The 14,668-nt window shown below is 43.3% G+C and overlaps 1 protein-coding gene across 2 annotated transcripts in view; it reads left to right on the forward strand.

The window, feature by feature from the left end:
* The first annotated feature begins 1,558 nt into the window (after nt 1-1,558).
* SLC44A3 (solute carrier family 44 member 3) overlaps nt 1,559-14,668 on the forward strand; it is an 89,127-nt gene continuing 76,017 nt past the window's right edge. For both annotated transcript variants that reach the window (XM_007533995.3, XM_007533998.3), the window contains exons 1-5: nt 1,559-1,699; nt 2,179-2,286; nt 6,573-6,715; nt 10,826-10,962; nt 11,911-12,004. In XM_007533995.3, coding sequence (XP_007534057.2) covers nt 1,673-1,699; nt 2,179-2,286; nt 6,573-6,715; nt 10,826-10,962; nt 11,911-12,004 — 509 coding nt within the window. In that variant the 5' untranslated portion in view covers nt 1,559-1,672. The remainder of the gene's footprint in view (nt 1,700-2,178; nt 2,287-6,572; nt 6,716-10,825; nt 10,963-11,910; nt 12,005-14,668) is intronic.

The following is a 14,668-nucleotide window of genomic DNA, read 5'->3' on the forward strand; positions in this document are numbered from 1 at the left end:
GAAGACAGAGAGGGAGAGAGAAAGATAGACACCTGCAGACCTGCTTCACTGCGTCACTGCTTGGAGGGAGTCGGAGATTCGAACCTGGACGCTGGTCCTCGTGCTTTGCGCCAACGGGCGCTTAACCCGCTGTGCTACCGCCTGACTCCCTCATTGTGCTTTTTAAAACTTTGACAGAAAAAAATCTGTAGGGGGCCAGGTGGTGGCGCACCTGGTTAAGCACACACACTACAATGCTGAAGGACCCAGGTTCAAGTCCCCGGTCCCTACCTACAAGTGGTGAAGCAATGCTGCAGGTCTCTCTGTCTCTCTTCCTCTGTGTCTCCCCCTTCCCTCTAGATTTCTGGCTGTCTCTATCCAATATAGATAAGAAAAAGAAAAAAATCTGCTTAGTATCTGCTCTAATAATTCTATTTCAGATAATGTGTTGTTCCATTTTGGTATTTCATAATAGTTATTGTACACCTTAGAGTCTGGTTCCGTGGCCTCATATGAGGTCAGTTCCCCTGGAATTTCAGCTGCTCTGCTAAATGTGGATCCACAAAGGCCCAGCACCGCAGAATACGGTGACAGACAATCACGGTCTGTCACTCGCATTTCCCCACGTTATACCAGGCCATTCCTCCAGGCAGGTTTCTGCCCAGAGGGAGAAGCAATAATGAATGGAAGTGATAATAATAAATATGAAATAATAATAAACAATAATGAAAGAAAATATGGAGAGGAGTAGGTGGATCATCAGCTACCGGTAGTTATTTTTGAATGGGTACTTTTTTGTGTTATCCTGATGATGTCCCCAGTAAGCATGGACAGGTGAGCGACCTTCAAATAGTCTGTGAAAAACTTTGATCTTTCATTCCATCTACATGTAGCGTCTCCTCCTACACTCTAAGCCTTTCACTCTTCTTGCTGTACTTCTAGAACCCCCACTTCCTGCAGCAGCTCTGCTTTCTCTAGGACACACTTTGTTCTCACAAACCTAGCATCGCTCAAATTCACCCTCTGAATGCGCACGTGAATGAATGGAGAGGTAGAGAAGGAAAAAAAAAAAACACCTGTCTGCTTAGTCCCTGGCTCTACAAGTTTCCTGGCTTGTGTCTCTTCCACCAGATTACATCGCTGCTGTCCTGTGTCTCAGTTGCCCTTACTTGTAGATTAGGGGAAACCTGTCGCATAGTTACGCATGCTGGTAAAGCAGATGGCACGGGGCAGGGCGGTATATGTATAATATACACTTCCACCGCCGCCCGGCAACCCGCAGGCGGGAGTCCCTGAGATGTGGCTTACTGCTGGTTGTAGAGACCGATAGACTCATTAGTCCCCAACAAGGACCTGCCCTAAGTCTCCTAGGGGTTAGCCGGGGTCCTTCTCTCCCCAGACCCCGAAATGCTCCTGCAGAGGCGCCGCGGCGCAGGTGGTTGGGCTGGGCTGGAGCGCGGGGGAGCGCCCCGAGCACCGCGCCTCCCCCCAGCGAGGCGGGACTCCAGACACCCGCGGAGTGACCTGGGCGGTGCGGAGGGCGCGGCTCCCGGAGCAGCGGGGCGGCCTCGGGCCGCTGGGGGGCGCTGCTCCCCTTCCCGCGCTCTGCAGCCTGACCCCGGGCTGGCCCGCAGCGGGCCCTGAGGTGGCTCCGGGTCCCAGGCCGGCTCCGGTGGCAGCGGCGAAGCGCAGCATGCAGTATCTCGGCGCCGAGTGTCCGGTAATGACCGCACATGCCCTCCCCGGGGAGGGGACTCCAGAAAATAAATCGGGGGACGGGGGACGACTGGGCTCCCACACCCCCACCCCACCCACACCGTCATGCACCTGTAGAGCCGGACGCTTCCGCCTACCCCCCAGTGATCAGAAATGAAGCCTACGCCCTCTCGCCCAATACCCTGGGGACACTTGGGTGGGTAGGGGGCGCTTAGGTTACACGGGCCTCCCCGGGAAGGCGAGGGGGCGGCCGGCCGCTTTACTGGAACGTGGGGCCGACCTCCAGGGGGATGATTGGCGACTGAACAGGAGATTTCACCGCCCACAGAACAGGTGTTTTCAAAGTCTCCATCAAAAATTCAGGTCACTACATTTTAAATTGTCTTCCTAGTCTTTGAGAAAGTTGGGGGTTCGGTTTCCTGGTTGAAACCGGTTGTTTATCCTCTTTCCACAACCTTCTCCCTTCTTATTTTTTTCTGCAAGGTTTCTGCAGAGACAGGCCCCAGGCAAAGAGAATGGCGACCTCAGATTTATAGGAAATGTACAGATACGACATGGTTATTCTTGTTCTTTCTCTTTTGGACTGGTTTGGTAAGTGTGTGCTTGGCAGGGAAGTGGCCAGGTGCATGTGTTCGAAATGTAAATCGCATTCCTCCTAGTGCAAAGTCTGGAGGAGTGCATGAAGCCAGGTAATATCAGGTTAAAGTTTATACTGCAATGACAAACACCCATGGAAATGCTTGTCAGTGGCCTCTCTTAACCTTCTTGCCTTCCTGAATTGGAGAGGATCTCAACTAATAGAAGAGAGTCACCATTTGCAATGGGATTTTTGTTAAGTAAGACAATGTGTCTTCTTTCATTATCCCTCCACACTGCCTGAAAGTTCTTTTTATCATGTCAGTCACTGAAATAAAATATTCCTGAAGTATTTGCTGGTTTTCTGACAAAGGAAAATCCAAAGTGAGCCTAAAAAGAAACCGTCCTAGTTAAGCATAACACACACTCTGTTATGTTAAGCAACAGGTAAACAGACTTTTGCTGTGAATGGTCTAGTTAGTTCCCACTGTGGCTTACAGGTATTGTGCTTACTGCTAGGTCTCATCAGGCCTCTTCAGTTGTGGGAGCAACTCTTGAAAGTTGAATCTTGATGGCTTTCTGCTAATGTTAGAACTGTAGATAGTAACAGAAAAAAGGTCACTCAGTTTCTTCAAAGACATTATTCATGAAATCATCCATTTCAATTGAGGCAACCTGTTTTTATTATTTTTTTTCCCACCAGGGTTAATGCTGAGGCTCAGTGCCAGCATGACTCCACTTCTCCCTGCATCTTTTTTTTTTTTTTTTTTTTTTGTTTCATAAAGGCAGCTGAGGACAGGGAGAGGAAGAGAGAGAGAAGGAAAGATACTGCAGTAGCAGCTTCCATTGCTCATGAAGCTTCCCTCCTTCATGGGTGCCCGTCTTTAGCCCAGGACTCAAACCCTTGCAAACAGTGACATGTGTACTCTACTGTATGTGCTACCTGCTGGTCCCTTGGTGAGCTGCTTTCTGCTTAGTAGACGATTAAGTTGTAAAGTCTAACAGTAGCCAGATTTAATTAACCTTGTTGAAAAGAATTAAATTTGAACAGACTCTAAAATATCTTTGTTCCCTTTTTCAAATAGAAAGGCACATAATCATTTGCTTGTAGACTCTACCCACCAGTTTCACCTAGACAGATGTATCTTGTTTGAGGCTTAGGGCAAGGTTGGTTATGAAGGGTGTAAGCAAAATCCTCCTGAGTTATCTGTATCATGGTTGTAGAAGCTCCCCTCCAGGAGCTGAGGGAAGCCACAACATCTCCTCTTTGGCCTCCTGTGTACAGATGGCTGATGTTTCATTGACATCTGCTACTGTGAAAATCCTCCTGCCCAGGCCTTAGGCTGTTAGTGTTACTGGGGAGCTTTCCTCCCTCTCCGTGTTTCAGACCTAGTATATCATGCCAGACTCTCAGCCCAGCAGCCGTCTGCAGGGAAAGATTTGTAGATGACACATCATAACCTGAATCATGATCCTTCTGAGAGATGATATAGAGCTGGAAACTGCTTTTAAAGTTGCATTTCATTTCCAGAAGAACTCTGAAGGCTTCAATATGTCTGTGTTCTCTCTACTACATTAAATTTGAATAATGAGAGTCCTTTCATAACTAGCTGGCTTTTTAAAACCACAGTTAATTAAAATAGAGCCAGAAGCATTCTGTTACTTCTTCTGTTTGATCTCTTTGTCTTGTGATGTCATGTCTGGCTAGAGACATGTTGGAAGTGTTATTACTGATGGTGCTGCCTTGGATTGAGACTGAGTAATACAAGAGACTTGGGGCCAAGGGTCAGAATTACAAGCAAGGACAGACTGTTGCAAGTTTTTTAAAGTGTCAACTTTTGGGGGCTGGGTGGTGGCTCACCTGGTTGAACACACTTGTTACAATGTGCAAGGACCCAGGATTGAGCCCCTGGTCCCCCCCCCACCTGTAGGGGGAAAGCTTTGAGAGTGGTGAAGCAAGGCTGCAGGTGTCTCTCTGTCTCTCTTCCTCTCTGTCTCCCCCTTCCCACTTGATTTCTGGCTGTCTCTATCCAATAAATAAATAAAGATAATTAAAAAATTAAAATAAATAAAGTGACAACTTCTATTTGTATTTGCATAAAGCATAGAACAGAATGTCGCAAAGTCTGGATGTTTTGCCTTAACTTCCCTCTCCAGTGTCCTCCCTCCCTCACCTTGCCCTTTCTTACTCATCTCCCAAGACTCCAGTTTACAACTCTCCCCCAGCACAGTTGGCAGTGACCTTTTTGGTAACCCCACTAGTCCTGTGTGCATACCTACACTGTTTTCTGTCATATAGAATTGCACTTGTGTTTAAAATTAAAACAAAGTTTTGGTGGTTTAAAGTCATAGCAGAGTGGTCAGGGAAAGAGCTCAAGCTGGTGCAGTGGAGGATTTGGATGTTTGATATGCCTGGTTGGCTCAGTCTCCTGTGATACTCTGGATCTCCTTTCTCTTTCTTCATACCTCTCTTATTCTCTCTCTCTGGATCTTGCTTTCACTCTCTCTCTTGCTCTCTCTCTCTCTCTCTCTCTCACTCTCTCCTTTTCCTTCCCTCCTTCCCCCTCCCTTCCCTCTTTCTTCCTCCCCCTCCCCACAATGTGAAACATTTTATCTCATATGAAATAAATAAAACATGTATGTGTGTGTGAAATAATTTAAGGCTATAATAAAATGGCAGGGACTCAGGAATACCTAATGTCCTCCCTCTATCTCACCCCCCACCCCCAAAAGGAAGAAAACCTTCCATAAGATTTCTAAGGAAATCTTAGCAGGAAGAATGCAGATAAATAAAAATATATCACCTGTTATTAGATCTCTGGTGAGCTTGGAAGAGTGCAAGGCCCCTTTCCTCTATCTAAGCCCAGCCCCATCAAGACCTCAGCACACTTGCAGGTAGAAGGGCATGGGAAGAAAAACTGACAGCCTTCTGTCAGCCACCTGGCACCCAGGCATCCCAACATCCACAGCCTGTAAGTAAAGGGTGAGTGGCCTGACCTACTCTCCAGTCTACTCCTGATCTGTAAGACAGAAGAGGGACTGGGGGAGAGGGCAGAGCAGAGTAAGGCCTCACCCCTCTTTCCTTCTGAGCTCTTTGAAAGCAGGGATAGACTCTCGCTCCTCTTTATATCCCCAGTACCAATGTCCCTGACACACTAGACATTTGGAGACTGTTACTGTTTTTAAATGAGCAGCAAAGAAGAATCATAGAGACATTTAGCTTTGGGACCATGTACTTTGGGATCATATGTCATCAATACTATATTTTATCACCTGACATTCTTTATCCCTTCCCTGAATGATCATGTGAGTACTGTGCATTAAATGATATTCTAATGGTTGTGTGTTAGGAAACTTACAGTGATGAGTTTGTGTTACAGGAAGATGCGTACTCAGTAGTGTGCCCATAATACATATTAATAGAGCAGTCATTTGGACTGAAACATGCAAATATCCCACACTTATTATGAAATTGAATAAAAGCACAATGAATAGCAAGAATATTCTCATTCAGTAGAATTCCTGAAGACTTTTATTCTGTGTATTTTAAATACTTATTCCAAAACAATGTTTTTGCACTTGTGATGACCAGAATTTTGCTATATATCAAATGTATTTCCTTAATCTCAGAGGATCAGCATCCCCTAAATATATGACAAAAAGAAAAAGTGGGCATGTCCTAGGTAGTAGGGTAGTGATTAAAGCATTGGACTTGGGTCATGAGGTCCTGAGTTTGATCCCTTGCAATGCATTGCCAGAGTGATGCTTCTCTGGTTCTCCACCCCCACCATCACCACTGTCTCTCTCTCTTGTCTTTTTTATCCCTTGTGTTAATAAATTAATATTGTTTTGAAAAGTTAAAAAAGGGGGGGGGAAGGATAGGAGTTCAGGGAAATAGTAGAGACCTCATACACTTACATAAGTAACAAACCTCAAAAAAAATGTTGTTTCAATGAAGTCAAATGAAAAATGTTAGACTCTGAAGAAGAGGGTAAAAAAGCACAATGAAGTGAAAAAACAGGAACATGTTTTAGCATTTTCAAGTGCTTTCCCTACCTTCCCTGTTAGAATAGTTTCTGACATTATTATTAGAGAGGACAAGCACAGTGATTCTAATAAGGGGTGTGTGTGTGTGTGTGTGTGTGTGTGTGTGTATGTGTCTGTGTGTGTGTGTGTCTGTGTGTGTGTGTCTGTGTGTGTTTTAATCTGGTTCCATTTCCATAGCAACATCTTTAGGGAATGGGAGTGGGGGGGCTATGTTTCTGCCTTTTTACAGACTCTTACCACCTGGGTTTTGCTAGATGTTCCTCATGGGCTACTCAGTGGTGGCTGGAGCCGCAGGAAGACTCCTGTTTGGCTATGACAGCTTCGGCAACGTGTGTGGCAAGAAGAATTCCCCAATAGAAGGAGCTCCTCTTTCAGGACAGGACATGACCCTTAAAAAGTAAGTATTCAGTAAGTTGCTGCCCTAACCAAAATTTCCAAATTGTGCATCAGTTAGTCATGTAGATCCTAGAAACTGTCTATTCAACATTCTATCAGCTCACCTAATAAAAAAGGTGGCAGGTATATGGTAACAAAGACACATGTTTTAAAATCAGTTAGTTCAGGAGCTGGGTGGTGGTGCACCTGGTTGAGCACATACCTTAAAATGTTCCAAGACCTGACTTCAAGTCCCCCACAGGAGTTGGGGGGGGGGGGGCTTCACAGTGAAATCATGTGCAGTTGTCTCTTTCTCTCCCTCTCTATTTTCCCCTTCCCTCTCAGTTTCTTTCTGTCCTATCACATAAAATAAATTTAAAAAAAAGAATCAGTTGGTCTTGAATGCAAATGCAGCCTCTATTACTTTTCAGCCATATAACAATGCAGAGCACTGAACCTCTCGAACTTAGGTCTTATCTTTTAAAAAATATATTTTTATTTATTTATAATAGAGACAGAGAGAAGTTGAGAGTGAAGGGAGATGTAGAGAAGGAGAGAACAGACATACCAGAAGCACTGTCTCACTGTGGTGTGGGTTGGGGGCTTGAACCCAGGTCCTTGAACACTACAGTGTATCAATGTACACTCTCAATCAGCTGCACCATCGCCTGGCCCCAGGTCTCGTCTTTTTAAACTGGATCTGATATCTGCCTCTCAATGTGGTTTTTTTTAAATTAATTTTGTAATGAAATCACAAATTTTTTAGCCTTTTTTTTTTTTTTTTTTTTGCCTCCAGGGTTATCGCTGGGGCTTGGTGCCTGCACCATGAATCCACTGCTCCTGGAGGCCATTTTTCCCATTTTGTTGCCCTTGTTGTCATTATTGTTGCCATTAGTGTTGTTAGATAGGACAGAGAGAAATCGAGAGAGAAGGGGAGACAGAGAAGGGGAGAGAAAGATATACATCTGCAGACCTGCTTTACCACTTGTGAAGTGACCCCTCCTCTGCAGGGGGCCTGGGGCTCAAACTGGGGTCCTTACTCCGGTCCTTGCCTTTTGCAACACGTGAGTTTAACCCACTATGCTACAGCCAACCCCGATTCTATATATATATATATATATATATATATATATATATATATATATATATATATATATTAATGTTTTATTATCTTTATTTATTGGATACAGACAGCCAGAAATCAAGAGAGAAGGGAGTGACAGAGAGACAGAGAGACATCTGCCATACTGCTTCACCACTTCTCAGAACTTTCCCTCTGCAGGTGAGGACAGGGGGCTCGAAACCAGTGTGGTTCTAAGGATCCACTGACACACAGCATGAGCTCGGGCTTTGTGTCTGCTGCTTCCATATTACCCACAGTATATCAGAACCATGCTACCTTTCATGTATTATCAGTTGCACTCTCCCCGCAACATTGTTTCTATGTGGGATGCCTGAATCCCAACTGAGAATGTTGTGGCCCTGTATCCCGCCCAGCCTCCATCTATGCTCTCAGCTATGACACTAGGTTGTTGCATTTTCTTCCCTCCAATTCTGTCATACAGAAAGGGGGAAGAAGAGAGACTCATCATTGTCATTTTCTAAGATGGAAGCTGCCTTGTGATACTTTTTTGAGACTTGATGGTCAGAAGCAGCTCCCAGGAAAGAAATCTTAAGGGTACAAATAGGTTCTGAGTCACCATAAATGCATTGGAGCCAACAAATACAAATCCTAGACTAAGTCTCCAGTACCCGTCAGTTTTGTATTTCTGGATGTGGAATGCTGAGCAGGGAGGAAGCATTCCCCTGCATTTGGGGATGTCATAAAGAAGAGAGGAGAATAAAGGGTCTTCCCACACGCTCCCGGTTTCTTTCTCATATTAATTTATAACAGTAGTACTGAAAATCATCCCTTTTTGAAATGCAAAGAAAACAGTTCCTTATTCTCAGTAGCTAAGTTGTAGGAACAGCTCAAGTACTAGCATCAGATGAGTGAGGGATCAGGGACATAATTCAATGGTGACACACATGAGCAAGACCCTGAGTTCAATCTCCAGCAATGCATCCAAAAAAGATGAATAGACAAAGTGTGACATATACATATAGTGGGCTATTATCCATTCTTAAAAAGGGACAAAGTTCTAGCATATACTACCACTTGGAGAAATCTTAAGGATATTATGGAAAGTGAAATAAGCCAGTCATATACTAAAAAAAAAAAAAAAAAAATGCTGTATGAGTCTTCCTAGGTGATGTACCTGGAGTAGTTAAATTCATAGAGACAAAAATAAAATAACAGTGTGATTGCTAGGAGATGTGGTGGGGAAGGGGATTTAGTGTTTAATGAGCACAGAGTTTTCGTTTGACAGAAGAAGAATTCTAGGAGAGTCTGGTGGTGATGGTGATGGAAGTACTACAGTATGACCACAATTAATGCCACTGCTATGGACACTTCAAATGGTTATAATGGTAAAATATGTGCCTTCTACCACATTTTAAATATATAACATATTTATCGTATTTCCCGATAATCTTACCCCCAATCTCCTGCTATACCACTATCTTTCTCCTATTGGAACTAAGACAAGAAATGGGTGGGGGGAGCACACCTGGTTGAGAAAACATGTTACTATATTCAAGGACCTAGGTTCAAACCCCTGCTCCCCACCTGCAAATGGGAAGGTTCAGGAGCAGTGAAGCAGGTCTTCTGGTCCGTCTCTCTCTGTATCTCATCCTCCCCTCTCAATTTCTCTGTCCTATCTAATATCAATGGAGATAAATATTTTTTAAAGCCCACCCCCAGCAATAACTCTGGTAACAAGAAAATACAATACAATAAACGGGTTCACCCACCAAGAGCATGCCCATAGGGCACTTCCTGAGACCTTTCTCTCTTCTCAGGAGCCTGGGCAGGTCAAATCATCTTACAAGATCCCACCTACCCAATGACAGGGCAGCTGCAGCAGAAAGGATTTCCTTGAGCTTCCTGCCTTACAGAGAGGCAGGACTGGGAAACAGCATAATGGTTATGCAAACACTTTCATGCCCCTGAGGCTCCAAGCTCCCAGGTTCAACTCCTAGCACCACCGTAAACAAACACTGAACAGTGCACTGGTGTTTCTGTGTCTTTCTCTCTGTATCTCTCTCATTAAAAGTAAAATAAATAAAATACTAAAAAAAAAAAAAGGCTGATAGGCAAAGTGGGGAAGGACAACCCTTTCCTTCACAGCCTGGGTCACCTGCTTTCCACTTGTCACTTCCTTGGGCTCTGTGATTCTCTGAGGTGTGTTTGAATATTGTTGGGTGCAGACGGGTGTTCTTTACTCTCCACTGATTAGTTTGTGCACTGGCCTGATGTAGCAACCTTTGAATACTTTAATCATTCCTTTTACTTCCTTAGTGACTCTCTCAGATAATTCTTTCATGTTTCCCCTCTCCAAAGGTTTCTGGGAAAGGAACATTTGTCAGTATTTGAGTATGGTTCCTGTCAAGTATTTGAGTATAGATTACTCCAGCTGGTCATTCATGTTAAATTATAATGGAGCATCTGGTCATCAAAATGTGCCTCAGCTATTCCCACATTTGATAGCATGTGGATATTATATATATATATTAAACTTTATATATATTTATTTATTTTCCCTTTTGTTGCCCTTGTTTTTCATTGTTGTAATAATTATTATTGTTGTTGATGTCATTGCAGCTGGATAGGACAGAGAGAAATGGAGAGAAAAGGGGAAGACAGAGAGGGGGAGAAAAAGATAGACACCTGCAGACCTGCTTCACCACCTGTGAAGCTAGCCCCCTGCAGGTGGGGAGCCAGGGGCTCGAACTGGGATCCTTAAGCTGGCCCTTGCACTTCGCACATTGTACGCTTAACCCACTGTACTACCACCCGACCCCCAACATGTGAATATTTTTAAGGCCCATAGTTACACCCAATGAAAGAAAAATCTCAGACTGGGCAGAGGAAGATAGAATAATGATTATGCAATAGACTTTCATGCCCGAGGCTCTCAAGTCTCAGGTTCAATCCCCTGCCCCACCATAAACCAGAGATAAACAGTGCTCTTTAAAAAAACAGAGAGAGAAATAAAAATCTTCTAAGACTCTTTTGTGTCCTATCTCCTAGACATGTGTTCTTTATGAATTCCTGCAACCTGGACATCAAAGACATGAAACTTGGTTCCATAGTGCTCTGTGTGTCTAGCTGTCCAGAGGAGCAGCTCAATACTCTGGAAGAGATCCAACTCTTTGCAAATATCAATGGTAAGCAACAATGGGTGAGGCTTTTCCCCTGAGGCTGGAGACCATGATGCTGTAGTCTGGGGAGACCCAGATGAGATAACTTGCCCTGACACTGCTTTCTCTGAGAAGATAAAAATTGTACCTTCCTTGTGGCTGATGCTTCTTGTTTAGAAGAGGCCATGCATATTTTCTTTTGATCTCTGTTTAGTTTCATTTGGCTTATCTGGACTTATCTCAAACCCTTGTTGTTCTCTGCTTACTGCTGAGGAAAGGTCTTTCTTGCCTACAGTACACAGAGCAGACTGGTGAGCACTTAGGGTCTGATGGCAGAGTCAGACAGAGGTTCGGAGTCTTGTGCACACAACACATAGAGTCCTAAAAAGACACCCACTGGCCTGGAGTGTAACTACCAATAAGTATGTTCTTTCTTTAATGTGTCGGGCCCATGGATATACATATACATATACATATACATATACATATACATATACCCACTGATCAATGAGATGGAAACTTATTAAGCTGTACTAAAGAAATTTGCTTAACTAAAGTATTTTGTTCTGAGGCTGCTTTTCAGATTTACATTATAAAGATTAAACAAACAAAAAAGTAAAACAAATTCAAGGCAACAAATCATACATTTTATCTGCTTATAAAATGTTGTGTCGTGTTTTTTTTAACTTATTTGCAATGCAGTAATAAAAATATCAAGCCAGTATGATACTTTATCTTCAAATAAACTTCAGATCATTTTAGTACCAATCATATAATTTAGTTTTGAATTTTAGTTGTTAGATCAGATACTGTACATTTGTTCTTTTTGCTTTTACATCATCTGTAGATGACCTAATATAAGTAATTTATCCTGCCTTCTTCCTTGTTTGGCAAAATGATTATGGTTTAATTACAGGCTCTCCTAAAAAGATGTGTGCAGGAAGATAGTATGATCTGTGTGTCTTCTGTTCCCAGGGTCCTTCCTGTGTGTTTATAGTTTGAGTTCCTTCAACTATACCCAGAGTCTGAATGCAGGCTCCTTGTGTCCCAAGCTGCCAGTTCCTCCAAGGTAAGAGCTTCCACGTCTTTTCTTTTATAAATTTTTATTATTATTTATTTATTGGATAGAGACAGCCAGAAATCAAGAAGGAAGGGAAGATTAGAGAGGTAGAGAGAAAGAGAGACACCTGCAGCCCTGCTTCACCACTTGGAAACCTTTCCCCCTGCAGGTGGTGACCAGGGCCTGAGGGTTCGCTCCGGATTTCCCACCTCCCTGGCCACTGGCAGCGAAGGTCAGAGTGGCCCCCTGGGAGATTTAGAGTGGCTCTGCTTGTCAGGGGTGATGTGCATAGAGAGGAAAGAATCACACCAAACTTGTCCAGTTCTGAGAGTGGCTTCAGAGGGGCGACTCATTTATTGGGGGAATTCAAGCAAGGAGATATACCCATAGCAAGAAAGAAGGTTGATGTAATCATTAACCCAAACACAATGCAACACAATGCATAGTAACATCTTGACCTACAAAGTATTTGATCACAATTGGAAAGTTACTGTACAAGGTTTGGTCATGAGCTCAGCAATGTAATTTTCTCTGGAGGTAAATTACAGGCACTTCAGGGCAAGGGGGGGCGAGCAATTGAGTAAGATCAGGGAATTTGCAGTGGTATTCAAGTTGGCCATACAAAATACACAGTAATTCATGGCCTTTGTTTTAAGGGGATAGAGTGGCATGTACAGAAAGGTAGCCCCTGTCTGAAGAAGTCATCTGTCATTAGTTCATGGAGTCAGGGGGGACCTACCATTGTCTCTACCCAGGAAGGGGGAGAACTTGGGGTCTACCCGTTCAGACTCTAATGGAAACAATGGTCTGGACTTTCCGGACAGTGGGCCCACTTCCCACAAGGGCCTTGAGCCTGGGTCCTTGCACATTGTAACATGTGTGTTCAAACGGGTGTGCCACCACCCAGCCCCTTCCATATCAGGTACATCCCCTGATATAAGTAGCTTCCAATCTACAAGAAACAGGGTTAAACAAGGAGGCACTACTTGAAATATGCACAATAGACAGTGAACTAGGCTAGAAAGAAAAAAAAAGGAAAAAAATCAGCAGAGAAAATAAAGATACACAGGAACTTCAAATGGTAACCCTAGATCTAGCTAAAGGTAGCATAATAATCATGACAAATGAGTGCTTTTATAAAGTAGTTACTGTGTCTTTTCTATTCATTATTATAAAGGAGAAATCATTTACTTTTTTATCCTGCAGCCAGGCATTGTTAGTTTCCATAGCTCTAGTTTGTTCCATAAGAAACAGACCAGCAGTGTCCAAGTTACTTGATCCAAGTGTTTAATAGTGGAAGCCATGTGTGGAAAGAAAGAAGAAGAGTTTAGATTGGTAATTTCTGATAAATGTGCCAGAAAATGACATGTGCTGACGTTGACCCATGTCAGCCCCAAGCTGCTATTTAGTTGTCATGGCTCACTTTCTTGGATATGACATTTCCATTCATGGGAAACACTGGGGACTTCTAAAAGTCAAGTCAAGGTCTTTATAAAAGGACAAACTCTTAACATTTCTAAACCAGTCAATTCTCTTCCTTCGAGATTACTAAAAAAGCAGATTCCTTAATGCAAAGAACATATGCTATCAATTCATCTAATTACAAGTAACTGTATTTTATGGAGAGAAGGAAAAGAACCACAGTGATTCAAATAGGGACAAGATAATCATTTTTGCTTAGCACACTTATAAAATCATGGAAAACAGTAAAAGACTTTGATTCTTAAGATAGCTCCATTTAAAATGTTTTTCCCCCCCTGGGGGCCAGGTGATGCCACACCTGGTTTAGTACACGCATCCCAGTGAACCAAAGACTGGGGTTCAAGTCTGGGATCCCCACCTGCAGGAAAAATTTTCATAACTGGTGGAGCAGTGCTACAGATGTCTTTCTCTCTCTCTCTCCCTTTCTAGTTGCCCCTTTCCTCTCAACTTCTCTCTCTATACAAACATTAATTAATTACTTAAAGATGAAAAAATGGGGAGTGGGGCGGTAGTGCAGCAGGTTAAGCGCACATGGCACAAAGCACAAGGACCAGCATAAGAATCCCAGTTCTTCGAGCCCTCAGCTCCCCACCTGCAGGGGAGTCGCTTCACAGGCAGTAAAGCAGGTCTGCAGGTGTCTATCTTTCTCTCTCCCTCTCTGTCTTCCCCTCCTCTCTCCATTTGTCTCTGCCCTATCCTATAACAATACAACAATAATAACTACAATAATAAAACAACTAGGGCAACAAAAGGGAATAAATAAATACATATTTATAAATAAATAAATAAATAATTTTTAAATGGTTTTTTCTGTTAAGAAAAAAGACTTATGGGCAGGGCGGTGGTGCACCCGGTTGAATGGCATTACTATGTTTACAGAACTAGATTCAAGATCTTAGTCCCCCAACCTTAGTCCCCCAGGAGAGAAGCTTCACAATTAGTGAAGCAATGTTACAGGTGTTTCTCTTTCTCCTTCTCTATACCCCCACCTCAATTTTCTCCATTCTAACAAATAAAGAGAAAGACAAAAAGGGGGGAAATGGTCACTTGAAGTGTGGGCACTGAGCCCCAGTAATAATCATTGTGGCAATAAAAAAAAAAAAAAAAGGAATGAACTTAGCTAAACAACATCCCATGAGCACCATCCCTTCCTCCTCAATGAGAACAGAAAACATGTTATTCTCAAAAACA

Source organism: Erinaceus europaeus, chromosome 11 (genome assembly GCF_950295315.1).
Source record: "Erinaceus europaeus chromosome 11, mEriEur2.1, whole genome shotgun sequence".
Classification (NCBI taxonomy): domain Eukaryota; kingdom Metazoa; phylum Chordata; class Mammalia; order Eulipotyphla; family Erinaceidae; genus Erinaceus; species Erinaceus europaeus.